The 26671-nt window shown below is 49.2% G+C and overlaps 1 protein-coding gene across 2 annotated transcripts; it reads right to left on the reverse strand.

Moving 5' to 3' along the window:
- Positions 1–49: 49 nt before the first annotated feature.
- On the reverse strand, positions 50–18248 carry Edl (ETS-domain lacking). Of its 2 annotated transcripts, none has more exons than XM_077707296.1 (3): positions 17234–18248; positions 3043–3235; positions 50–1514 (listed from the first exon to the last, which is right to left on the reverse strand). In XM_077707296.1, exons 1-3 carry the CDS (start codon positions 17240–17242, stop codon positions 1294–1296), a joined length of 423 nt encoding a protein of 140 aa, XP_077563422.1. In that variant the 5' UTR covers positions 17243–18248; the 3' UTR covers positions 50–1293. The 2 variants fall into 2 exon arrangements, with proteins under 2 accessions (XP_077563422.1, XP_077563421.1); XM_077707295.1 differs by lacking the exon at positions 17234–18248 and adding an exon at positions 7221–7649 and having other exon boundaries at positions 51–1514.
- Positions 18249–26671: the final 8423 nt, after the last annotated feature.

Here is a 26671-nt window from a genome sequence, read left to right on the forward strand (position 1 = left end):
AACCAACCCGCCGCTGTACGTGCGGCTGTTAATGCAGGTGTTAGTATAGGTGCTCGTTCAGTTAGTTTGATGGCGTGAAAAGTAAAACCTAGCACGTAAAAATTGTTACAATAATGATGCTTAACACTAATAAACGGGTAATATTAAACTAAATACATTCTATGCGCAAATGTGGCATTACTTATTTTCTGGGTAACTTCACCTCTTACGAAGTTGCTGATTTCACCCTGGCGTGGTACGGAAAAGATCACAGTGATACAACGAAGATATGTGCCGGCAACCACGTGCCCTCTCAATCGCGGAACGTCTGAAAGGAGTCGATGGAGACGCTAATTGGTGACCGTTTTTATCTCAACTTTGTCTCCTGTGATTGCGTCCGATAACCAGCATGCCCAGGCAAAGAGAAACACATTGTTCAGCCTTCAAGATATCTCAGCACCAATGTTGTGGGTAGCTCAATCGCCATGGCTGAATAATTCATAGGGGATCAAAAAATACAGCATAAATGAGGTTCTTTAAGTACACAACATGCACAGTACATAGATCCTTTGTACAAAAATAAAACATCCGTTGAAGTGTACAGAGCGGCGCACAGAGTTTTCTTGCATCGCGCACACCAGGTGATCTGTACAGTTGCCTAAAGTGTTCATCTGGCACCCACTGCGGGCTCCGCACACCTTCCGCACCTGTATTTATGTGCATATATATCCTTTGGTAATATTCCCATGGCATTGGCAAGCAGATCTCACTTTCATTCCAACACGCTGGGAAGAACAGTGAGTCATTTACCACCACACTGATCATGAGAGTGCAAGACCACTTGGCCGGAAAGTTCATGAACACGGTTGTTGAGGTATACCAGTGAAGCAGCCATGCCGCAAGTCCAGATGCTCATTTGATGAGCACCCCGTTTTATGTTTTTTTCTTGTATTTACACGTGTATCAGTCAGGTTCCAGTACCACGAATTCCAGCCGCACAAATCACACATTCGCCAAGATACGCGCAGAGGTGGCGGTACGATGACCCCCAAAAGTGTCCACGGTGGCTTGACTAGATGCTGGAAGCAAGAGTACCACATACGTACGGCGCACAGATGACCGTGCCGGAGGCTTTTTTTTTGCCGGTTGCTGTGTCATGGTTAAAATCCAGTCCACTGTACAGCCCCAACAAACTCCTGCTGTTCTTCGCCAGTCCTGGAGCTTGAGGCGTTCGCAGATTTGAGACATGGCTTCGTGTAGCTGGACCACGGCTCTGGTGGCTCTTTTCTAGCTTTGGTAAGGCCGGTGCTCCTCCTATGGTCCGTTGTAGAGCACGCTGCTGAGCCTGAGCTGGAAGTCCTTGTAGAGCAGCTTCCCTCCGAGCGGCACGCGCTGCACGAACATCTCCATGGTCATGAGGCAGAGCGCCTTCCCGTTCATGAGGAAGCGGTCGGTGGACACTGCGGGCAGCCTGTGAAGGTCCATCACGTGCACCAGCCACACGGCCACGTCCTCCCGGCTCCACTGGCGAGGGTCTGCGCACACAAAGAACCAACACTCAGGTTAGTTCATGCTCTCCGTCGGCAGTCAAATCTTTTGCGCACAAGGGCTTCACTGCTTCCCCATCCACAACCAAATGTCAGGTTGTTCTCTTCCGATTATTTTACCTCAATCGGTTCGGTCATCTCTAAACAAAACGGTGTTGTTTCGGAAAAATTCATTCGTAGGACCAAAAGAGGAAAACATTAGTCAAAGGGAGGGTGGAGGGTCTGGTTAGGGTGTTGCACGATAAGACATCCCTTTATCCCACCTACTTTCGTCAACGGGGAGACGAATGCGGGAAGCGGAGGCTTTCTGCGAGTCCGAAAAGCTACACCTACGAGAATCAAGGCCGCAAGACTCGCAATCGCACTTTTTTGACGACTCCCTCACCTCTTGCTTTAATGTTTGTTGGTTCAAGCGGTCATATTCCATTTCCTGTATCTTGTCTGTGAAGCTTGTGATTTCGCGTTTCGCTTTGGATGTGTAAAACAGGAGTTAGAATTTTGATGGGTGCGGTGACCACGAACGTTCGGCTTGCTGGCACACGCACGGAACAGAACTCCAGCTAACAAAACTAGGTGTGAAACCGAGCTTTCTAGTTATTATTTATAGTATAGTAATTGGTAATAAGTTAATAGTCGATAGTAATTAAAGGCGTTCATGAATGAGCGGGACGCAAAACGCAGTATATAACGTTGCATCCTAGAGAGAGAGAGAGGGGGGGGGGGAGAGAGAGCTGTTCTTTATGTCGGTAAAGTTGTATTACAATAGATTAGTGATAGACATGGGCAGTGCCCCAAAACACAAACTCACGTGATTCGTTCACTTTTTATATGCGTATCCTTGATTCGCAACGGTTTAGTTTGGTCCCGGTTGGTACCCTCAGCAAGCTCTTGTGGCATCCTAGCGTGACAAAACGTGTCAAGGTAGTTTTGGGAAATTTTCCGCCAAGGCAGGAACTTTCCGAAAGGACGTTTTCCTCTTTCCGAAAGGAAGGCTCGTTTGTGCCAGAGCGAACAGGAACATATCAGGTCGTTTGGAATGTATCTGACGCGCTTTGCGACTGCTCCGATTGCACTGTTGTAGGGCCGGTCTCGCCATCTCTTGCCGTCGCGAGAAACGAGGCCAGCAATTTTGCATGGGCGCGAAAAATGAAGCGCGGAGCGGTACAAGCTCGGCTTATTTGCCGGTAGGTGGCGGATCTGGCTATTGAAGACCGCCTGCTTCGTGCAGGGTGTGGCTAGAGTGAACTAGAATACTTCTAGTTCACTCTAGTGTGGCTGCGCGAAGGTACATAAAGCCCTCCCTATACGATATTCGTCCTACTGTAATAGGTGACTAGTGAATGTTCTTGTGTGCGTGAGTGCGCGCTGCTAGTTAGACGCCTGTATATGTCTTAGCTTGTTTTCTTCGTCCACGTCTAGTTTGCGCCACGTATTCTTTCTTGAAGTATGTACCAACTAGCTCAGCAACAAGTTTTGTTAGGCGACCCTGCGAGGCAGAGTGTATACCCCTCCTCACCTTTGGGCAGGGACGAGCTGTCCCTTCGCTGGGGTGCGTCTCCCCGGGGCACGGGCGGCTGCCAGCGGACGGTAAGCGCGTACAGACCCCGGTAGGCAACGGCGGGTGAGGGCGACTGCTGCCGTTCCTGCTCCAGGCCGGCGCTTTCCGCGCGCCCGAACCACGAACTGGGGCCCATGCTCTTGTACGACTCCTGCGTAGAGGTGGACCAACGTTCATTCGTTAACTGCATCACTCATTTCGTCTCAAATTCGCATAAAGCAACCAAGATGCCACACAGCGAAAGCACAGTTCGGGTGCAGAGGTAAGGCGGAAGAGATCATGTCGGTTTTATGACAAGTGCAGCTGTGACACATAGCGGGATTCACAGCACCAAGGGTCCTGTATCACCTGCACATACATTTGTCCAACTAATTGGTACTGATTAGGCACAAAATACTGGTAGAGTTACGGTTATATATATATATATATATATATATAGTGTGTGTGTGTAATATACCGAAAAAGTCGCCATCATACCTCACTCGGCACCATAAAAACCTCTTCAGTGTATGATTTATTCCTCCCGTTATGCCCTACAGTGATCAGTATAATTAGACTGGAATCAAGGTTCGTATTATGTACTGTAACGTCCACCCGTTCTCCACAAAGGTGGGGAACTTAATGAGGAGCAAGTCCCGCCCTTCACTCGAGACATAGATACGTACGCGGAACTGGGTAAAAACGCCGGAATGGTACCACCCTGGCGAAATGTATATTCGCTGGTGGTAACTGTCTACCAACCTTTCGTGCTTGCTTGGCCCCTGCAGATGGATACTTAAGGCTGCTGGCATATGTTAGAAGCCTTGATAGGTTATGATAACGATCAGGCGGCGGGAAAGATGGTTATGATAAAAATTGGCCACGTATCTGCTCCTTTCGTCGCAAATATCCATAGTCTTTTGTCGAAATTTGCCAAGTAAATGCCTCCCTTCGCTTTCCCGCTCACCTCTCATGCTGCACCACTAGCGTCGCGCTCCTCCCAAGGTAAACACGCTAAAGGTTTGCTCAAGTAAATTTAAATTTACCGCGTTCCACTGCTCCAGGCCGGGTGCCTCGGTGCCAGCGCTGCCGTACGGCGGAGACGCGCGGGAATTGAGGCGCCCTACTTCAACGTTTACAGAACCGCCTTGCCCTAGTCCACGTGCGTTCCAAGCAGAACGTGGAACCTATCTAGTGGAACCTTTCGTAACTGTTGCCGCTTGATTTCTTAAAACGCCGCCTAAAGCTATAGTGCCGCGGGCGACAGCAGGCGACGGAGTGATTTTTTTTTTTTCTGGAGTGGATATAATCGTTCATTTCGCAAAAATCAAGCATTTATGGGTTTTTTTATATAAAGAAACACTGCAAATATCTTTATGTATTGTTTTTCTGTCTCTTGCGGGATATCTTATTCTTGTGGAACAATGTTTACAAGTATGAACATTAAAACCGGACTTAGACGCTTAGATTTGGCTGTGAGTACATAAGACTACTGCGCAGCTTCTGTTTCACTTTAGCCGGCCGGCTGAATCGAGTCACAGACAGACGCACAGACAGACAGACAGCCCAAAAAAAACTATCGTCTTTAATAACGATAGTGGCGCTGATGGTTATCGTCTCAATATGGGGGACATACGGACGTATACAGTGTAAGCAGAAAGCATGAAGGCTGCATGGTTGCCTGTCGTACCTGGACAAACAGCGAAAAGATATGACAGTGCAAAGGCAGTTGTGGGGAGCGCAATTTTATCGCCGTGCAGCATGTCTGCTCAGTTTCGTAACGCATAAGAGCAGGCAGGCGACAGCGAGGCAAACGCGTCCCCTACCTCTGCTCAAATGCGTTGTACGCAGATTGAACACGTGACGCCACGTAAACGTGTTCTTGCGGGGATAGAATAACTCTAATAGTGTTATCAGATTGCGAATATGTGCCTGCAAGCGGTTTTCTCAATTGTAGGTGCGACTGGTGAGGAGGCTTGATGCTAACTGCTTTTCAGGCGAGGAGGGACTGGCCCTTCGTACCTTGGACCGCGCGCGGTCGTTGCCACGTGGTCAAATTCGCTGTGGCAGTGTTTTATGGTTTCGAGAAATTCCCAGCGTGTAACTACAGTGAGACTGCCATGCTACGGGACCTTGGCGCTCTCAATAGGACCGCCTTCACCATTCCCACACATTTACAGGGAAGTCTTATTACGTTAGGTATACGTTTCTCGAAATCCTTACGTCACAGCTCCCGAAGCTACACGTCTTCGAAGCGCGAGGTGTTCCGTAGCCCGCACTTAACTGAGAAGTAGCGAAAGGGCACGAAAAGTTGCGCAACGCGTAGTAGCAGATCGAAGCCATTCGAAAGCCTAAGGAGGGAGTGGACCGCAAACCAATTCATGCCAAGTGTTCAGAGGGCGAAACCCTTCGAGAATGCGGGACGAAATAAAAGCGCCTCAAACGTCAAATCGGACATCAATGCTTTCACATTCAGAACAAAGAAGAAAGGCTTAGGGAACCTGGGCACCTTAGCTAGCTGCGATGGCACTACCCGCGTGGTCGTAGTCGGCAATTTCAATGGGTTGTGTCGGGGCTAAAAAGGAAATGGTTACTGCGTTTTGCGTCAGAAGCATTCTGCTTAAGATGCCCCACCGTTCTGGTCCACCCAACAGACCACTCAGCGGCGTACGTGCATGCATTTGACGTTATCCAAGGATGTGTCTGTGGTTGCGAGTACGCCGGTCAGTTACTACTGAGCAACCGGCAACTCATAGCGGCTACAAAAACATTGTGTCCGTTGTTACTAAGTCACCATGACTTCAAAGCTCCGCTGGTCATCCACATCCGCAGGGACGAATGGCCTTGAATTTTTTTTATGCGTGGGAATCGCTCACGAATTTATCGGTTCAGTTGGCGAAAACATGCCGTCCCTAGACTTCGGCAATCCAAAGGCACATTTATTGCCACCATCGAAAGCAATGGGAGACCGCGCTGCTTAGCGAGAACGCTGAATCCAGCAGCGGGTCGTCCAGAGGGCGAAGGCGCCTAGCGGCGCCGAGGCATCCTGGCCGTCGTCTGAAGCTCGCCGGCCCTAACTGGGCCTTTCATCTGGACACACTAAAGTTACATCCTCCCCCTCTCAAATCCGCGTAACCACGAAGTGGATCCAGGAACTTGTCATCAAACTCCGGAAGGACTTTCAAGTAACAAGGAAAAGGAACTTTAGACTAATACTTCAAATTGCCTTTATAACGGCTTCCCAGCAATGTCTTCGTGCAAAATAGTGAAGCCGGCTTTAGAAATACCCGCTGTAAAGCTTGGCTTCTTCAAAGCTCTCTTCAATTCATATGTTGCAGTGAAACTCCTTCCACAAGGCAAGCATTGCCGAACTACGTAATGCGTGCAATGTAACCCGTTTGCATTATTTCGTGCAGTGTCTCGGACACCGCTACTTGGACTCCTTTTTTTTCAGAAATACTATAGGCAAGCCGCTATGGCATTAAAACACTTGCAGGACAATTGTCCATTCATTTTTTTTTTTTTTTCAATCGGGAGAGCCTTTCGCAGTGTAGACACGGTGTAACATTGGTTATATCACCAAAACCTTGCCTCCAAAGCCAACAAAATTGTCTCCCTCTCTTGTCTGCTGTTATTTTTAGATTATCACTTAAAGATAACGTTTAACATCTTGCTCATAAAGCCACCGTGCTTTTATTGCGCCCACGACTGTAACACAGTTAAATCCCGTTGTCGAGGAGAAAACTCCGCGGAGCATGGTTTCCTATCATGCGAAGAATTTCGAAATACTTGAGGGCGAAAAAAAGCGAACGTAGCTGAATTAAACTCGGGCTTTGCTACAACCCTCCCAAATCATGTATGCCGCTCCGGCCAGATCTACAATGCTTGACGCACTATCTCAGAAAAGTGGTCCCCGTGCACGGAAGACAAAATAAAGGTCAAAATAATCTATCGGGACAATTTCCCTAGCTTGTCCTCGTAAAATCATCATGATCGGAGCCGGACACAATGACCTAATGCTGAGATTCTAATTGTGGAACTAAATCGCCCCTCGCGCTCTACATTGCTTATTTATCGTCACCTGTAACCCTTCACTCTATGATAGCCGGGCGTGACGACTGAGCTGCCACGGCTCAAGTACCACGTGAAACACTCACCGGCAGGGCGCACGGCTTATGAACTCGCACGTCGTACATGTCCGATGCCGTCTCGTCGCTAAGTGCTCGTTGCAACACGATCACTCCGTCAAACTAAACAAAATGAAGATTCTTGCAGGTCGGTAACGAACGAATTGCTGAAGTCATCCGCTCGCTCACTGTTCCGTTCACTCGTGTCCAGGTAATAGTACTCAAGATACGGCGACGCACCAAGTGCAACGGCGAGTTCTTCCTCCGACGCGGCAACACCGGTAGCTCGCTGCCAACAACCAGAGCGTCGACCAAACTCCCCGCGAATGACAGAGCTGAAGCCACGGGTCTGCATCCAATGCTGCTCCCGCTGCCGGCGTGACTGCTGCTGCTGCTACCACGCTCCTCCTCCTCCTCCTCTCCCTTCCTTTCCGCCGAGCCCCATTTCCTCTCTTCTTCCCCCCTCTCCCCGCAGCAAAGGTGCGTTCTTCCTCGTGGGCACCCGCGGCGCGATTTGTTTCCGCCCAGGCCAGCTGGCGCGTCGCCGGTCCTGGCCACAGCCTCCTGCGTCCGGGCCACCTGTCCCCGTCACGTGGTTGCGACCTCCGCCGCCGGCTCGGGAACAGCTGTCGCGGGAGACGAGCGCGCGACCGAGCGCGCGCCGGCTGCGAGCCGCATCCTCTTCTGTGCCTGCACTGCTCGCCGCTCCACTTCCGTCTTTGCCACCTTTTGTTGTCCGAATGTGCGCGCGCTCGACTTGGCCCGTCTGTACGCTGCCACACGCGCCCACTTACTTCTCTTTCCCCTCCTGAGAGAAGGGCTGGCAACGTAAAGACGCGCTGCCAGTTCTCGAAGAAGCTCACCCTCGTCTCTTCTTCGTGGAGATGCAGCAGTGCAGTTTTTCCTTCCCCCGTGGCCGGTCGGCGGCCGAATGTGGAACGGCGGCCGACCCACTTTCGCGGGCACACTTGGTCGCGGACCTGGCCGGCGGGAACGGCGGGCGTCCTGGTTTGGTTTCGACAAGCCGATCGGGTGTGACCGGCGACTTTGGTGTCACGATGCTTGACCTCGTGTGCAGGAGAACAGCTAACTTGACGTCTGTGTTCCCAGGCCTCGATTGTGAGCAGTGTAGGGGGATTTGAATAAGCGCGTGGAAAGTTGCCAAACATTCATGGAGATAAAACGGTTGTCTTTAGGGTAAACGGGATCTCTCTGAAACTTCCTCACTCAACCTATACTTCTTACGTTAAGTTATCGGGTTTGTTTTAAATCAGGAGTTTGGTTCCTCTGGGCCCAGTGGAGCCATAGCAAATCTCACTTCTCTACGAACATCGCCGACAGGGCACGGCTAATATTTAACATAATTTGGTCATCACTCTAACTGGAGAAAACAATTGGGCAGTCAGCGAAATAACTGTGTTATGAGTGCCACAAAATGAAGAAAACAGGAATAGGAAAAGGTATAGACATACTTTTGAGACACAGACAAATGAGCTCGTAGATTAATTAGCGATCAGATTGATAACAAGAAGAAACGCTACACTTTGTATAAGACCAGAACCACAGTGGCAGAGTAATTGCTGCGGCGTTTCCCTTTCCTTAGTCTTTATTTCGGGAAACGCCCGTATACCTGGCTAAACCTTGCTTACGTTCTGAACTAAAACTTTCATAAACACAAATTAATACCTTCGTGCTATGTTCAAACCTATGCACCATCACTTGTTCTACGCTTTCGTATACCCAATTTAAGCGTCCAGACATAGACGAAAGAAATGCGAACATGAAAGTATGAACCAGAACACACAAAACTGAAAAATAATGTTCGTGAAGGTTCAATAATGGCGCGGTTTTGGTATATTTGGAAAGCCACTGGCATTTCCCAACTTTGTTACTATAATTAAGTTACGTGTCCATTCGACCTAGATGAAAAGAAATCCCGCAATTTGTGTGTTCTGGTTCATATGTTCGCGTCCGCATTTCATTTTTCTATGACTGTGCATAAAACAGGCTGATTGCGACGCCAAAATTATTCTAACCAACTTTGGAACGTAGAAGCGTATTCTCTGTGACTTAGTACATCCCTTTGCTGTCGGAATGATTGTTTTCCCTATACGCTTAACTCCCCGTAGCGTAAGCATATACAGTGTATACGCTTCCGAAATAATTTTGACTAAACGGGTGGAAACACCAGCTATTATTCGCCTCACGAAGACGCCGAAGAATGTGCTGCCACGCAGTTGCGTCAACCGCCGAAAAACAAGTGTCCCGCACTTCCGGCGTCCGCCCCCGACGACGACGAACTGGTCGCTCTATTTTTAAAAATGAAGGCCCGTCCCTGGTTCGCGCGTTATGCTCGGCGCTTACAGCACTCGACGCCGCTGCAACGGACGCAGGATGCAGCTTGCCACCGTCACGCGGGTGTCGTGTACCGACCAGCTCGCGTTCGGCATACGCCTACGCGGCGCTGCGGAAGGAGACATAAAAACAACGGGCACAAAAAAGAACTGCCATGTTCCCGGCGCGGCGTGAAACAGTTATAACCGGAAAGCGGGGGCCGAAGAGCGGCCAGCTCGGTGATCGAACGCCTGACTGGGCCGAAGTGTCGCGCGCGGTTTGCGGCCGTTGCGTACACACGTTGAAGCGACAAAGAAAAAAATGGAGAGGCGTAAAATGGTGGCGGAAGCCGGCTGCAGGGTCCGAACGGAAGCTTACCATCTCCTCCGGCGCTTCATTTCCGGCGATCAAAAGGGCTTTTCCGGTGGGCTGCCGGACGGAGTGTGTGCGGGGGAACATACCGCTTGGTGACGGTTGCTCAGCTTTTTGTACGCGATAACGACGCAATCGAGTGGAGGATCCACGCTGCCCTGCATGTGTTTCCGTTCAACGGCTAATTCGCTTCGTTTACAATGCGCCTCTTTTCCCTGGCTGTTCTAATTGGCCCGCTGAAATAAGGCATTAGTTGCCACCGCTCGCACTCAGTAAGCGACCGGAAAAGAGCATGCAAAATGTCCATAGAAGTGTTGGCTGGGGATACCGTGGAACTCTGGCCTCCTCAAGAAACGCCTTGTCAACGTGGTGCCAACCTTCGGACGGTCCCGCTCCTGTTTGACGCCGAGAAGTGTTGGAGCGCAAAGGTGTACTCGGAGAAATGGAAAAAAAAAATTACGGGCGAAATTCATCTGTGGGAATGGTCTTCAGGCATCTTTGGCTTGGGACGATTTCTTGATGTTGCCTTACAGGCATCCACAAATAAGGGTTCCTGGGTTTTTACGGGGGGGAAAAATCCTGTAGTGTGAGTCGCGCGAAAAGTGGGAGTACACTTCGTATTAATATTGTATTGATATTGCTGGGTCCACGGAGCTCCGTGGCTGGGGCTTGCCGGTGAAGTCCATGCAGCTTCATAAGAAATCTTCATTTGCCGAGACGGGGTGATGCTGCAGGACGGGCATGAGGACGACACCGCACCTCCCACCAAACATGTTACGAGGCAGTAGGACAACTGGGCCGAACCATGGTATACATGAAGCGATGATTTGATGTGTGGCCACCAGAACACGAGGCGAGGGCGACGCGACGGTCTCCACTCCCTCCTCCTCAGAGGGTATGGCCTGCCGGTGTGCGCAACTGCCTGCTTCTGTCTCTTCTCGCCACAATAGTAAAACTTGCTTACCTGCATTAATACGACTTGTGCTGTGGTGCCCACTTTACAGGCAAGTCAGTGACATTGATGGCCGTAGGAGGCTAGATAGCCCCGTAGTAGCTAGATACCACAAGGGTTGCGAAGTTGCCAAAAAGTATTTCTCATAAAAGACATTTATGGCCGTATTCCGAGTCTCTCCTCCACTCCATGTGTGCCCTCGAATTCAGGACTGAGTGCAGGATACCGCATTGCTTCTAACAGCGAAGTTGTTTAGCAAATCGTCAGAGTTTGGTGCTCGCAGTTAAAAATACCAAGAAAATGCCGAGCGCACGGGAGCGCGTGCCTCGCGGCGACAGCCCGGAACTTAAATAACCATGAAAATGTCGAGCGCTCGTGTGTGCGAGCCTCGCTGGCGACCGCCCAGCGTCCCCGGCGCTCGTTTGTCAAACCAAGCAAACCACTTAGGGAGATTAGCCAAGATTGGATAAAAAACTCCAACTTTCGCCGTAATCGTGGCAGCACTTGCTGGAAATGCCCAGCGCTCGTGAGCGCGCACCTCGCGGCGACCGCCCAGCGCCCCCGGCGCACGTTTATCAAGTCAAGCCTACTCACTAGGTGGATTGACCAAGATTGGTCAAAATTGCAGCGTTCGCCGTAATAATGGCACACTTGCTTGGAACGAGGAAGTCACCTCATAGCGTACGCCCTTGCAAGGTAATGCCCAATGATTATCACTTCCAAAACAATGAGGGAAGCTCACACTTATAGCGACAATGGTTTAGCAAAGGTCGTTCTGGCAGCGAAGAAGAAGCAAATCAGCTGCAATCGTGGACTTAAACCGTCGGGATGGTCGTGAAGGTTGCGTATATAGCTTCGCTACCTTCAAGTCTTACGCGTTAGTGTGAGCTTGCTTCATTTTTCTATTAGATGCGAAAATCGCTTTCAAGGATGTCCTCCACTGAAGGCATGGCGAAAAATGGATCCAGAATACGGGGGTTAGTACGCATTTCATCCTTCTCTTCTTAAAACCGCTTTTGAAAACCATAAACTGTGTGTGTGTTGTGTCATGGAGGTTGTCGGTAACTTACCCAGTGAAGCCAAATTTCTGTTAACTTTTGTTCCTTGCAACACTTCCATATTGTATGCACGTGTGCTAAATTTGGCAGAGGGTCCGACTTCAATGCTTTCCCAACAGACCTGCGTACTTCTATGAGCGCTACATATATGCATACACAATGGGGGTAATGGTCGGCAGCCACTATGGTGCGTGATTCTTGCATGAGGACGTCTCCGTTGGCGCCTTCCCCCCTTTGCTGGCTCGGCAGCCTCGCTCGCAGCAGCCGCTACACTTGCAAGCGAGCCGTTCGAGACTTCGAGGCTTCAGAATCACGGCTTTTTTTCATAGACGGCGCATCTAGAGCTATCCTACTAAAAAAAAAAAATGCCCATACACACCCACGCGTCCACATACACACATCCGTCCAAAGCCCATACACATCCACGCGTTAGCATATGCCCAAAGACATGCCACTGGATGTGCGAAACTCGTAAAACGCAACGAAACTTTCGCCCGTAGCACGGGCGCCTCTCCGAAATGCCACGAGAACATGGCTCGGCTTCTGCGTACCTTCTCTTCGCAGACGCGTGAAGTCAGTTGAGCGAGAGCCACTCGCCCGAAAAGAAAAGCAGAAAGAAACAACGATCTAGTAGACGGGGAGGCCGCACGCGGCGACAGCCGTATGCAGACCAGTATCGCCGGAATCGATGGCCTCAGCCAGGCGTGACCGTAGTGCGTAACGGACTCGCACGTAAAAAGAGCAATAGGATATCACGCGTGCTTGGGAGCGCCAGTGCAAGAAACTGAGTCTGACGTTCCGTGTTTCTTTTTTTTTTTTAGACTATAGTCTCCTAGTTGGGCTACCGAACTCAAAAAATTTAGTCACTTCTTCGTCCGTCCGTCCGTCCGTCTGTCTGTCTGTCTGTCTGTCACGCTTTTGTACCCCTTGCGAAAAGCGAGAACGCTCATGTGTTCGAGATTTCGGCGAACGTTAAAGACCCCCAGGTGGCCAAAATTAATCCGGAGCCCTCCACTACGGCGACCCTCATCGCCTGTGTAGCGTCGGTGCAATAAACATCATAATCAAATCAATATTGCATCTCCTTGCTCTGCTGCAAATGTACTGCTATCATGGCTCAAGCATTCCCACATTTTTCAGCTCAAACGAAACCTCCGGAATTTTTTAGGCTAAGGGTAAGTTCAAAACCGAGGTATCAGCGTTACGTTATTTACACGTGTTTCTCTTTTTAAATCTGTGACAACAAATCAAAAAGAAAACGACACGCTTAGTACGACGTCGAGGAGAGGTGGGACAGAAGCAAGCACTAAAACAGAACATGCCGACATGCCGGCTCTTGATGTTTTAAGCCAGAACAATATATATATATATATATATATATATATATATATATATATATATATATATATATATATATATATATATATATATATATATATATATATATATATATATATAGTAAGGAAATGGGGGCTCGTTGAGGAAATACAGAATACAAACACGCGCCCCCACTCTGGGCGCGTGTTTTTCTTTCTTTCTTTCTTCTGTATATTAAAAAAAATGTTTACTTCATTAACCGTAGTGAAAAAGAAAAGAGCCTAACCACACCCCTATGCCTCCTTTGGCGTTGTAGACTGCTGCCCTATCTTTCTGTATATATATATATATATATATATATATAATATATAGAAAAGGACGTCCGCTGTCCCGACAGATGGCGCGGGAGCAGTGCGGACGCGAGAAAATCGAATTGAATTGAACGAACATCCACACAGTCATCATGGGAGGGGCGAGTAAGGATGGTAAGAGCGCGTGGGCTGGGAGAGAGGGAAATATAGGGAGTTAGCTACGTGCACACTAGCGTCGAATTTGCCGTGCCGCACTACCGGCGGTCGCCAGCGGCGTCGCGCCACACTGCGGGGGAAGGCTTCGGTGAGACGCCGCTGGCGACCGCCGGTAGTGCGGCACGGCAAATTCGACGCTAGTCACGGTGCACGTGACTTTACGTGGCAGGCGCAACCATTGCCGGATCTAGAGGAGGGGTCCAGGTGTCCTGACCCCCCCCCCCCCTTGTTAACTTCGGAATTTATACCCCCAAAAAAACCTCTCGGTTTGGAAAGTCTAGTTGATGATTTTTTTATGTCTTGTATTTTTGGTATTTCTGCACCATGGGGCCCATAACTGGTTGCGTTATGAGCCCCATGGTGCAGAAATTCCGGAGGCGGCGGCGGCGGCGTTGACCGTAAGCGAAAAATCACGTAGCGCCACCTTTGTGCCGCCAACAACTGAAACCCCCGGTCTATTTGCGGTGGAGCTTGATTTTATGAAGTCAGAACCCGTGAGGTCCACTTCCTGTCGAATTGTAGGTGCAACGCAAACAAAATGGATTCAGCGCTAACTGTAGACCATGAAATTTGTCGCAGAGAAACTTAGGAATGTACCTAGGAAACAACTAAGACTCCGACCAGTTCAAAAAAAAAATCGTTTCTGGAAAACCGGAACGTCAAAAAAATGTTTCTCTTTTTTTTTTTTTTTTTTTACTGGCCGGCGTATTCTTTTTTTCCGATATTAGGTCACGACAGGGCGGGGTTCAGTTGCACCCTCGAACTTGGGAATGTTCTTAGCTTCCCCGCGGCAACGACTTAATGCGGAGTTTACTAGCGCCTACTAACATCGCATAGGCCAGAGTGCAAGCCCATATTGTGACAACTGTGGCTCCCCCGAAACCGTCAAGCATGTCCTCCTAGAGTGCCCCGCCTACACCGACGCAAGGAGCCGGTTACATCAGAAGATGGCATGTCTTCACCCTCGACCAATTACGCTGAGCCTGATACTTGGACCATGGCATACTCCCTCCTCTCAACGGAGAGTCCTGGACGCGTTATTTGGCTATCTTGAAGATATTGGCGTCGCTGAGACATTATAGCCCTCCTTAGGCGTACAGTCTTCGCTACATCACATGTCCCTCTATATGACCATATCATTTTTTTTTGGTTCACCTATTATTCCTCTTTTTACTAATCAGCTATCTTCTCCCCATCTCACGTGCGCATGTTGGCAAACCTCTCTGCATTTCCTTCTTCAATAAATACCTTCTCTCACTCTCTCTCCCCCGCGGCAAATAATTTTTTTTAAGTTTCCTGAAGATACACTTAACTATAACGCATGCCGTATTAGGATGCGTACGGAACAACGTAAGCCACCTGGTTCTTTGACACGAAGAGTCATTTCGTACACACGGGCGTCTCTCTGTTTTTCCCTTCCACCGGAAAAACATCCGCTCCGGAAGGGAATCGAACACGCGGAGCCGTGCGTCATTGCGACAGAGCACACTATCCACTCCAGCACCGCTGAGGATGGAAAGAAGTCAATGTGAGTTTCATAACAGCCCTGATTACCTTCCACCGTTATGAACGTAAAAACAGAAGTTACATTCAAAGTCCTGAATTTATTAGTAATTGGCACCCAACATTTTGGCGAACAATACCAGACTAAAAATTTTTTGGCGCTCCGAAGTATATTACTGTTGCAGCACAAAACTTTCTCTTCGATGAAAATAAAACCTGAATTTTCAAAGCACGTTATAATGCTCCCGCTTACTCCTCTGTGGCAACTTTCGAAACTGCGCCACATTTTTGTCTCGCAAATTAAAAAGAAATAGAACCCGAGACCAGATGGCCGTATACATTTTCTGTGACAGAATCCACCATGTACAGTGTAAAGTGTGTAGTTAAATGGATATATCACCTTCGTATTTTAGAGAACTTGTGACATGCATTTCGACGGTGCTTCTTTTTGAAAGATGTGTTGGTCTGCATAGGGGTTCCAGAAGAAGCAGTTTCCTCACAGAATGCCAAGTGCGGTGACCTTGAGCTTCCACCTGAGCTCCGATGTCACCCACCCTCAACACAGAACTCATCGTTTCCGGTCTAGATCTAAAACTCCAACCTATAGAGCGTCCTGGGTGAAAGCTTTCAGTTTACTCGATGTTATAGTAAAGAAAACTGCACTGCGTCCTTAAAATTGAAGCGAAGTCATGTAAAACAGGGGCGGGGGGGGGGGGGGGGGGGGGGGGCAATCGGAGCAAGGTTGACCTGAGGTCTATGGTGCTCATCCTATGTTGAGGCGGGTTTGCCTAAGCGAACCCCAACTTCTACGATGAGGTTGAGGGTAACGCGGGGTAGAGCAAGCTATAATTTGAGTTTTGTGGGTAGAGACCCGCCACGGTGGCTGAGTGGCTAAGGCGTTGCACTGCTGAGCACGAGGTCGCGGGTTCGATTCCTGGCCGCGGCGGCCGCTTTTCTGATGGAGGCGAACAGCAAAAAACGCCCGTGTGTACGAGATTTCGGCGCACGTTAAAGATCCCCAGGTGGTCAAAATTAATCCTGAGCCCTCCACTACGGCGCGCCTCTTCGCCTGCGTTGCGTCGGCGCGTTAAACCCCACAATCAATCAATCGAGTTTTGTGGGTAGAGGGAAGCTACTGAGCACATCTAACCAGTTTGCGCTACTAGAGGCATATTTTTAAGGCGAAATCCTTAAAATGGCTCATTGAGCTAAAAGGCCAAAGTCCGGCGTCTGTAACTGAAAACAGCCGCTTTACGATTCTATTGCACAAGGCATTCTATGGCACGTGGCGTTCTACAGCGTAAGCTTGAGCCAAACAGCTGGGATTCCGGAGCCGGCTTCCGTGATGAAAACAACAGAAAAACCGCGGTTTCAATGGCTTCAAAAACGGCTTCAAAGCGTTCAATGAAACGACGCGTACCATAGCGCGATCCTACACCCGGTAGCATATTCTTAATCTCTTCCCATTCGAGTTTCAGTCCAATAATTAGCAGCAGCAGCATCATCATCATCAGCAGCAGCAGCAGCAGCAGCAGCAGCAGCAGCAACATAGACAAGAACTCAAAGAAATCTACCTACTCAATGATAAGCATTATAAGTCACGCCAAACTACATCCAAGGGGCACGGCGCATGCCCAGTTCACGTTGAGACGCCTATTCATGCCCGTCGTACACCCTAGGATAACATTCGACGCTGCTTCGCGACACCCCCTACAAGTCATAAAAACGAACCCGAATCCGGGAAACAAGTCTGAGAACTGTTCGCGCTTTTGCTTATTATTGTATAGCGCCTTTGTTTTAGTTTTATTTCTTTTTCTCTGTTCCAAGCGTATCTATATGCGATGTAGAAGAAAGGTCGGGAACTGAGTGCAGAATCTGCTGTCTCCTCCGTTGCCTTGTTCTCACGCTGTTTGTTAATAATGTCATTCAAGTACAAAAAGGAAAGCGCTTTACCAGCCCAAATGAAAGTTGTGAACTTACGGAAACCATGTCTGATGTGGAAAAGCTGCTTGTCGAGCCTTGCAGAAGGCGCTCCAGCTTGAATCTCGATGACGGGCAACGACGCAGGGAGGACAGCGTCGACCCCGCGGTTGGAAGCGCCGGGGAGCAGCGGACCTGCAGCAGTCTCGTGCTCTGTGTCCCAGGGCGGCGAACAACGCTGCAGCTGTCGGGTCCGGCTCGCGGAGAATCGTAACGACTTTAGAGAAGTCTTCTCCTCGCTGCTTGCAAAATCGCCGCGACACTCACTTCCTGCCTGTTAGCGGGAGCGCTGCTTCTCTTGCACAAGGCGACCGTGCTGCGCGTCAGGCGGCCGGACGAACGCGCTCACTGCTTCTTCTTTTTTACTTCTTCGCGTTCACGCTGTTCCGGTCGTCGTCGCTTCACCTCTGCGCGAGCACTGCACAACGACTACGTTTGACTCGGTGCCGGGATCCACTGAGTGATGACAGGTGTCGTTCACAGTGCTGCCCTCAGCTGCAAATGACTTCATTCACGGACTCACTCATTACGCAAGCGTCCAACGGCGTTTACAGCTCGCGCAATTCAGAGGATACCGGCAAGGCACTTAATTCTTTAAAAAAAAAATCGCTCTAAATATAAACAAGGTTGAGAAGCCGAGTATAGCAGATATCCGCTGAGTCTCTGGCCGGGACGTTCGCGGAACAACGTGCCGGAGAGGAACAGAGGTGAGCAGCAGGCGCTCGGGTCCGCCGGAGAGCGACTGGTTGCGGTTTCGAACCTGGATGAGGAGCCGAACTTCGGCGGACCGGAGCTGATGGACGAAGAGGGGAACGGCGGCCCAGGAGACGAGCTCCGCGGCTACGCGGAACGTGTTCCTGTTTGTGTGCGTGCGTATCTTTTCGTGGCAAGGTAAAAAAAAAAGGGAAAAAGCTGTGTGAAGAGCGTTGATGCAGGAGCTGGAGCCCACGGGGAAGCTAGTTTGAGGGGTATAGGTGATGTCTCGGAATAGTCGGGGTTGGGGGGAGAAGCCGGCGTTCACACAGAAAGCGAAAGCCCCGGGCATGGGCACGGAAGAGGGGAGGGGGGGAGTACGAGGCGACGGGGGGCCGAGGTGTGCTGCCCGACCGACGCAGCGGCGGAAGAAATGGCGTAAAAGCGAAGCAAAAATAGATCAGAAGCGGCGGAAAGAGCTCGGGAAGCACCGTAGACGAGGAGAGGGGTCCCACATCCGGTGTGCCGCGGCGGCCTTTCCGCCGGCTTTGTCCAAAAAGGGGGTCCGGGCGCGCGCGCCGCTTAGTCCAGGTGCGCGGTGCAGCAGCACGCGGCGCGAGAACTGCCAAATTTTTGGGAGGGGACAGCCGGGGTCTTCCGTCCTTTTCCGCCTCCGGTGCGTGCGCCCCGGAGGGGGACTCTTCTTCCCCTTCCTCCCGGTGTTGCCTGCTCCGTTTTCTTATGTTCCCGCTCTTTGTGTTCACGCCGGGACCTCTTTTTCCGGCCCGGGTTGTGGGCATCCATTCGGACTTCTTTCTTTCGGACGGAAAAGCGCACTTTTTCTCGACTTCTGCGCGCAGCTTCGGCCGACTTCGACCTGCTTGCGAGGAGCACGCGTGGCTTCTCAGCGCTGGCTGCCGTTCGTCGGGCTTGTGTTGCTGCTGCAATGGAAAGGAAAGAAACTGGAAAGGAGTCTCCTCGCACCATTTCTTGGCTTGTTCCCAATAACTTCCCGTCAACAGCGTATATGGCGTATCTCGTTATCGAGCAGCGGAAACAATGTTTGAGACCAAAGCGACCCTGAGTGAGTCAGAAAGCGCACTCGGAAAGCAGGTTTGTGCTTGTTGCCACGCGTTTGTTGCCAGTGCACGAAAGCACGCCGTGACTTTTCACGCTCATAAAGCACAACATTAGGCTTTACATGTGCAGTTCGGTACCATTTTGACCGTTATTCCTTGCGAAGGTGCCACAAAATCACGATTTGGAAGCGTCCGTTGTTCGGTATTATACCGCTTCACAGGATAAGTATAGTCAGAGTCCTTCTGGTATAGTCAAATATTTATACCGCTCCCCCCCAAGCACACCCCCAAGGGGATGTCGACCCCCCCCCCCAAAAAAAAGAAAAGAAAAAAAAAATATTCCACAACCACGAACACCCCGCCCAGGGATTTACACGCACACTCCCAACATCACGCCAACAACCCCCCCCCCCCCCCACCACCACCAGGAGGATTTCGACACCCCGCTACCCCCAAATCGAAATTAAGGTAAAACGCCTGAGTATTGTGCAGCGCATCCTTGCAGTCGTTGCTTTTTTTGGGGGGGCTTCCTTACTGCCAGAGGAGACAGTGCAATTAAATATGAGAGTAGTAAAATTGTGGCTGCACCCATACGATGCCAACTAGAAAGAAGTAGTAACACTGGGGCTTTTCGGTGCGAGATTCCTTGTAGCACTTCCTTATGTATTTCTCAGCTGCCCAAAATTGGCCTAAGACCGGGTTTCGTCAACGGCAGGGATCGGCTGTGTATTGAGCATAGTGTTTTCCAAAGATTGTAAAGTTCGGGAGTCACCCATGAGGGCTGTACGGGTTGTTCTAGAGTAATTACTAGCATAATTTGAATTCGGTTGATTGGAGATGAGTCACGTTTGAGGATTTAAATATTCATTCCTTAAAAAGAGGCGTAAGTGGGCACCTGTAGAAGAGGGTTCGAGCAACAGAGAGAGTAAATGTTTATTGAAAAGGAGAAGAGGTTGGCCTCAGAAATTGACCTTAGGCCTGCTACTTCCCTCTGGGGAGACGGTACTGGGGACAAAAAGAGAAAGGAATGAATATGGGAGGTATAGGAAACTTTAATGAAAGCGACAAATGAACTACGTACAAGCAGTAAAACCAATAAACGACTCACATACGACTGAATCCGGTGACTACAGTTCACTTTCCAGCACATGACTATCGTCCATAAAAAAAAGAAGGAAACTACTGAGACATTATTTCGCAGTCTGTTAGATTTTGTCGCAACCTAGAGCCGAGAATCCAAAGAGGAGTCACCAAGAAATGTAAGGAGGGCTTTAACGGCTAGGCTTTGCTTCCTGTTGTCAGCCCACGGGCCCAAAATCTTTTGTTCGGACAGAGGGCGAGTGTCCAATGCTGTCTCAAGGTTCTTTCGCTCACTAGAGTATTTTGTACAAGCGCTAAGCAAATTTTCGATAGCCTCAGGACAACCGCACAGAAGGCAGTCCAGGCTGTCCTCTCGTCTGATTGTGTGAAGATACTTCCGAGTCAATGCTACTCCAAGGCGCAGCCTGTGTAGCAATGTCTCTTGACTTCGGCGAAGACGAGGAGCATGACTGACCCAGAACTTGCGCTCTGGATCGAGCTTGTGAAGGCGTTCATGTCGATTCTGCGGGTCCGACGAATGCAAGGCTGCAGCTTGTTTACGTGTTCGGTAGAGTATCGCGTTAGCATCCTGCCTTGTGATCGGTATAGACAGGGGATATTGTGGTGTGCCTGCTGTGCATCTGCATCCGCCAACTCATTTCCAGCGATGCCACAGTGACTTGGTATCCACTGAAACACCACCGTGTGGCCCTTTCATTCAACTCTTTAAACAGAGTAGCGACATCAGTGGTCATCTGATCATACGCGCCTCACTTCATTGGGTATATTAGTGCGTGCAGCGCTGGTTTGCAGTCACAAAAGATAATCCGTTGCTGTTGCCTTTCACAAGAAATGGTGCGGAGCGCTTCGCGTATTTACCGACCAGTTCTGCTGCGGTAGACGACGTCCTGTGAGCAATCTTAAAACGTTAGGTGAGGTCCTTCCCAGGCATAACCACTGCCGCTGCCGACGAAGACGCCGTGACCGAGCCGTCAACAAAAACATGCGACGCCTCCCCGTACATTTTACTGATGTAAAATAGTGAAAGTTGTCTTAAGACCGAAGACGCCATGTGGGACTTTTTATCGATTCCAGGAACCGACAACCGCACTTGTACATCAGGTACAACCCATAGAGGCACTTCTGATATTTTGGCTACTGCAAATCTGAAGGGCATCAAATGTTGCTGCGCCGAAATATTTCCGGAGTAGTTTTAATTCGGCCGGTCCCTGAAGACACTCGACAGTGGATGGCACTCATGTCTTCTCACATGTCGGAGGTGCGCACGGAAAGGTTCTTGCGCGAGGTAGACTTGAATTGGGCAAATTCGCGCTTCTGCGATCGTTCCGCGTGTTGATGTGCATCGAGGCAACCTCAAACAGATTCGTAGGGCTTGTGCCTGTGCACTTTGAAGCACGCGCAGTGACGATCGCCGAAGGTTACACAGTATAGGGGCACTGTATTGCAAATAGCCAATAAAGAGCGCCTGGTAAAGGCGCAACAGCGATGAAACCGATGGGCCCCACGATTTCCCTGCCATATGTGGAAGGACGTGGGCGAAACTTTGTAATTTCCTTCTTAGTGCCGACACATGTTTTGACCATGACAGATCTCGATCAGTTGTCACGCCGAGAAATTTGTGATGCGTGACACATGGATCAACAGCTCCTTCGATCTTTACCGGGTAGCATATCATGGGTTTTCGGATAAATGCCTATGTTGCACTTTTTGATGTTGAAATTTCAAGTCCGTGGTGGCGTAGGTACGTCAAAGTGGCAGATACTGCTTTCTGAAGCCGTGCTTGCACGTGAAGTCGCGGTACACCTGATGTACAAATGCATATATCATCCGCATAGGCAGATACTGACACTGTTTTAAGAAGCATTTTAGTTATTCCTATGAGAGCCAGGCGAAATAGCGTAGGGCTGAGGACTCCTCCTTGTGGCACGCCGCGCGTGACGGGGTGATCGGATGTCACTCCATGAAGTGTGGACATGAAAGCCATCCGTCCGCGGAGATAGCTCGCTATCCACTGATGCAACCGTCCTCCAAAACCAATAGACTCAAGGGCATCTAGAATGGCATCATGGGACACATTATCAAATGCTCCCTTAATGCCCATGAACACGACAGCTCTAAGAAGACGGCGGTGTTTCTCATTCTCGACGGTAGTGACAAGGTCAATAACGCTGTCTATTGAGGAACGTCCTTTGCGAAAGCCTGTCATGGCGTCTGGGTGCAAGCCACGCTTCTCCAGAAACCATTCCAGACGAGCGAGGACCATACGCTCCATCACTTTGCTTACACAGCTAGCCAATGCCACTGGCCTGTAGGACAAAATGTCTCGTGGAGACTTGCCAGGCTTCAGGACAGCCACTAAATGACTTCTTTTCCAGTGGCTTGGGACAGACCCAGAACACCAATAGAAGTTGTAGAGGTCCAACAGAGCTTTGTTTCCTTGCGTGCCGAGATGACAAAGTGCACGGCACATTATTCCAACAGGCCCAGGAGCTGTAGAACGAGCTGAAGAAGAGAGCGCTACAATGAGCTCGTGGAGCGTAAAAGGAACGCTTGGACATGATTATTGACGGCTACCCTGGACCCCCCCATCATTGTAGGTGACTTCAATGTCACCTTCCTCGTCGCTGCGCTGTCCTGTCACAGTGACGATTCGTCCACAGGTAGATATATCGCCAGGTTATTTTGTCGGTGTTCTGTTTTGCCGTCGCGACGATTGTCACCGTGCAGATTTGTCGCAGAGGACTGTTTTGTCTCTTTTGTCTCCGTGCCGTTTTGCCGCAGTGACGATTTGTCACCGAGCAGATTTGTCGCGGTGCCGGTTTGGCGCCGTGTCGGTTTGTCGCCGTGCCGGTTTATCGCTGCGCGGATTTGTCGTCGTGCATATTTGTCGCCGTGGTGTTTCGTCGCTGTAATGTTTCGTCGCCTTGCAGATTTGTCATGGGGCCGATACATTGCCACGTTGTTTTAAGCGAAGCTTATATTGGTAGGGTTGTATATATTCTTTGTGTCCGTGACCGAAAACTCCACGTCTGAAGCACGAGACATTCTATTCGCCGCGAGATCGACATGTAGGTGGCGACAGCGTCGCGCTGCTAGTGTGGATGCTCCGCTGAGCGGCCCGAAAGAATGCACGCTGTGGGCGCGCTTCGTGCCTTTTTTCGCGCCGTATGTGCGCTCGAAAGGTGCAAAAAAGAGCGGTATGCTGTAGTTAGGTTCCTCGACGTTCAATGTATAGCATGGAAGCGGCAAAAGTTTTCATTACTACGCCGAAAAAGCGGCGACCCATCGGGAATATCAGAACGGCCGGGATAACGACAATGAACTTTTACGCCATGGCTCGTAGCAAGCTCGATCTTTCAAGACTCTGGCTTTGAGCCTTCAATAAAAGCATAACATAGAAACAAATTAGGAAGCCTCGATCTTCGGAATTCAGTTTTCAACAGCAATTTCAATCGCTTTCACTGGTACCATGACGCATTCTTGCATTTGTGGGATGCCCTGAAATGGTAACACCATTTAACTGCCCTGACATTCTTTCTAAGAGCTTACGACATTTTTTTGTCTTTTCGAAAGGCAACATAAACTGGGGAATTTTAACCAGTCCATAGATATAAATGCAACCGTTCTAACGGGTCTTTTGCGCGCAGCTTTAGTGAAACGAAATTTTAGCAACTCTGGAGGCAGGTTTGATGAATAACGGTGTCGGAATTATTTACGGCTTTCGTCGTAAGTGAACTTGCGAATTAAATTGGTAACGCGCGCAGTACAATCAACATCTCATGTGTAGGTAGACTTTTGCGAAGTGACAAGCAGGTTTACAGTGTGCAAACCAAGCTACTGGGATCTCACGCAGATTTTATGTTACGGCTGCACTGTTGACCATTCGCATTCCCTTTAAAATCTAACAGGTGCCTAGAACAGCGAGATGTGTTTCCATTCTTGCGTAATGTCGCTTACGAACCATAAAGATGGTAAATGAAGTTGGCCCGTTGCAGATGCAGTAAAACATTCCCTTTATTTCTAGTTACAAAATAGTGCAATGGGTCCCGGTAACTGGTTTGTGTTATAAACTGACCCTCGCTTTTGTCGCCATTTAATTCTTGGAAATTGGGCGCGGATAAAAGTTTTGTGTGCTCTTGTTTTTTTTTGTTTTTTTTTAGGGTGAGGTGGAGGTTGGGGGGAGGGTTTCTGCCAACATTTCAAACGCAGCGAGAAGAGAAACCAAGTAACGGGAAAAACCAAACGTTGGCGATCAGCATTGGAAGTACGATAGGCTTCCGTTCCGTACGATTGGAAGTTCCGTGGTGGTGAAAATGCAGTACTTCAACAAATAAACGCCAGCATTTTGAAAACTGATTAACCGCCATTTTGGCCCGACATTATCCAGGAATTGTGGCTGGCCTTCTTCAAAATGGTATTTAAAGCGAGCATTGGGGAGGGAAAAAAAATCAGCGAGTCGTGGCGCCCACCCTCCACACATGTGGGCAACAGCGTGCATTATATTACGCGATTTTTCCTTCTTCTTTAAACTTGGGTCCACCTAAAGGGGTTAAGACCTGACCATATTATCCATTTGGTTATGCTGAGTGAAACACATTTTTGGAAAAGTGATTCATGTTGTGATTTGAAAATGGGGTATTTATAAATGACACACGAAATGCTAGAGGACAGACGCAAACTCACAACTGCTTAATTTTAACGAGAAATTCCCCTGAAATACACTTGCGCGTCAACAGAAACGTATTTAAAATAATGCATAAAATTACCAACACAGTATACGCAACGACTGCACAAAAATGGTATTTATTTTCAAAAAGGTATGGGAAGAGTTCGATCACGCAGGCACTTGCGTGTGTAAAATACGTCCCCGTAATGTATGGGAGATAGCGCACGGGTCGTGTGCAGTGTAATTATCTTGTTTCTTCTTTCTAAAAGGACACAGCGCAATTTTACAAGAGTGTGGGAAATGTACGGGTATGCACGGGTCTTGTCGCTTCTTACCGTTTCGTGTAGTAAACTTTTTTCCCTTAAAAAACCACCATTCCACCTTCAAAAAGCACCCATTGACGTCCCCGAAACGGCAGACGACTACACTCATAAATAAGAAAAGTCCAATGTGTCGAAACAATGTTTATAACGCGTTTCACGCTCAAGCGGTGACCACGGCGATAAACTAGCGTATTATCCCCTTACAGCCGCTGATTATTGCGTTTCCAAATGAAATCCGCATGAAGATGTAATTATGCCACTGCTTAGTGCCAAGCAAGTGCTCATATTCGTTTTTTTTCTTCTTCTTTTTATCATGTGCAGCACGCGTCTTGCGCCGCGCGCAACGTGCACGAGTAGATGACGCTAGAGCGCCAACCACACTGAGCGGTTCGTCCCGCCGCCGCCAAGGGCCGACTGTGTTCGATCTCGGGGCGAATAGTCCCTACGGGCGAGCTGTTAGCACGCGCTCACCATCAAACGCCATTCAAAGTATTGATTTGGACCTCAACCTGATACTTCTCGTCACTTGGATATGCATCCTCAGCAGATTACTTGACACTAGGAACCATTTTGAAGGTTAGTAGAGTAAAAATAAAAGTGTGTGCCTGTATCTAGTGCCTTCCTTAGGAGTGACCGAGTGGAATGGCTCATGAGTATTTTTTGAGTGGTGCCGTTTTGTTGCTTTCTGATCCTCTGAGGTTTTGTCAGACGCTGTTGCGTGGTGAAGCCAGATTTGTAGAGAGGGCGAATTATTTATGTGGGCAGCCCACGTTGTGCTCGTTCAACGCCCTCTCGTAGCATGCTCAAACCAAACTACACAGAAAAAAAATCTGCAGAAATTCAGAGACTTGTTTACTAATGCGTAGCGTTCTTATGCCGCTTGTATAAGTGCGAGTTCTTTACAGCCATTTTTTTTTTTGGTTTTTCTAAATCTGGTTCGACTAATTGTCTCCATTTACGCTATTATAACGATTACAGGTGAAACTTTTGCGAAATCTAGATTATCGTGGAATTGTGGAAATGGAGGGCATTATACAGTTCCCCATTTTCCGTGTTTTTTAAATATTTTTGTCATATATTATTTTTCAAGATTTCGTTCGAAAAATTATCTCCATTTACGATATTATAACGATTACAGGTGAACCTTCCGCGATATCTGCATTTTGTGGAAATGCAGGGCGTTACAAGGTATTGTGGGAATACTCGGCAAAGAATTCTACGCATTAAAACCGTCGACACGGGGAGTGTCGGCCCACGCGGATCATGTTGTGCTCAAGCAGCCGGCACGCGCAGCACATAGCGTTAAATTTGAACGCAGTTTATCTCTGCGGAACGTGACGTTAAACTTGAACAAGCGTTGCCCTTGGTGACGATGGCAACCTAGAAGTGCGTCCTCTCAGCTACAAATGTCGAAAACGACGAGGGGCGCAGCCAACCAAAGCAGCTTGAGCACGTCCGTTCCCAGCAGCGGGAGATGCATCCTGCTCTCATTTAAGTGCGAACGTCAAGGTAGCACAGGGAATATTTTTCATAACTGATGGTGCGGAGTATATACAACTATGAGCGGGGCTATATC

The sequence above is a fragment of the Haemaphysalis longicornis genome, unplaced genomic scaffold (assembly GCF_048455015.1).
Source record: "Haemaphysalis longicornis isolate Haplotype H1 unplaced genomic scaffold, Haemaphysalis longicornis Haplotype H1 scaffold_4, whole genome shotgun sequence".
NCBI classification, from domain to species: Eukaryota; Metazoa; Arthropoda; class Arachnida; order Ixodida; family Ixodidae; genus Haemaphysalis; species Haemaphysalis longicornis.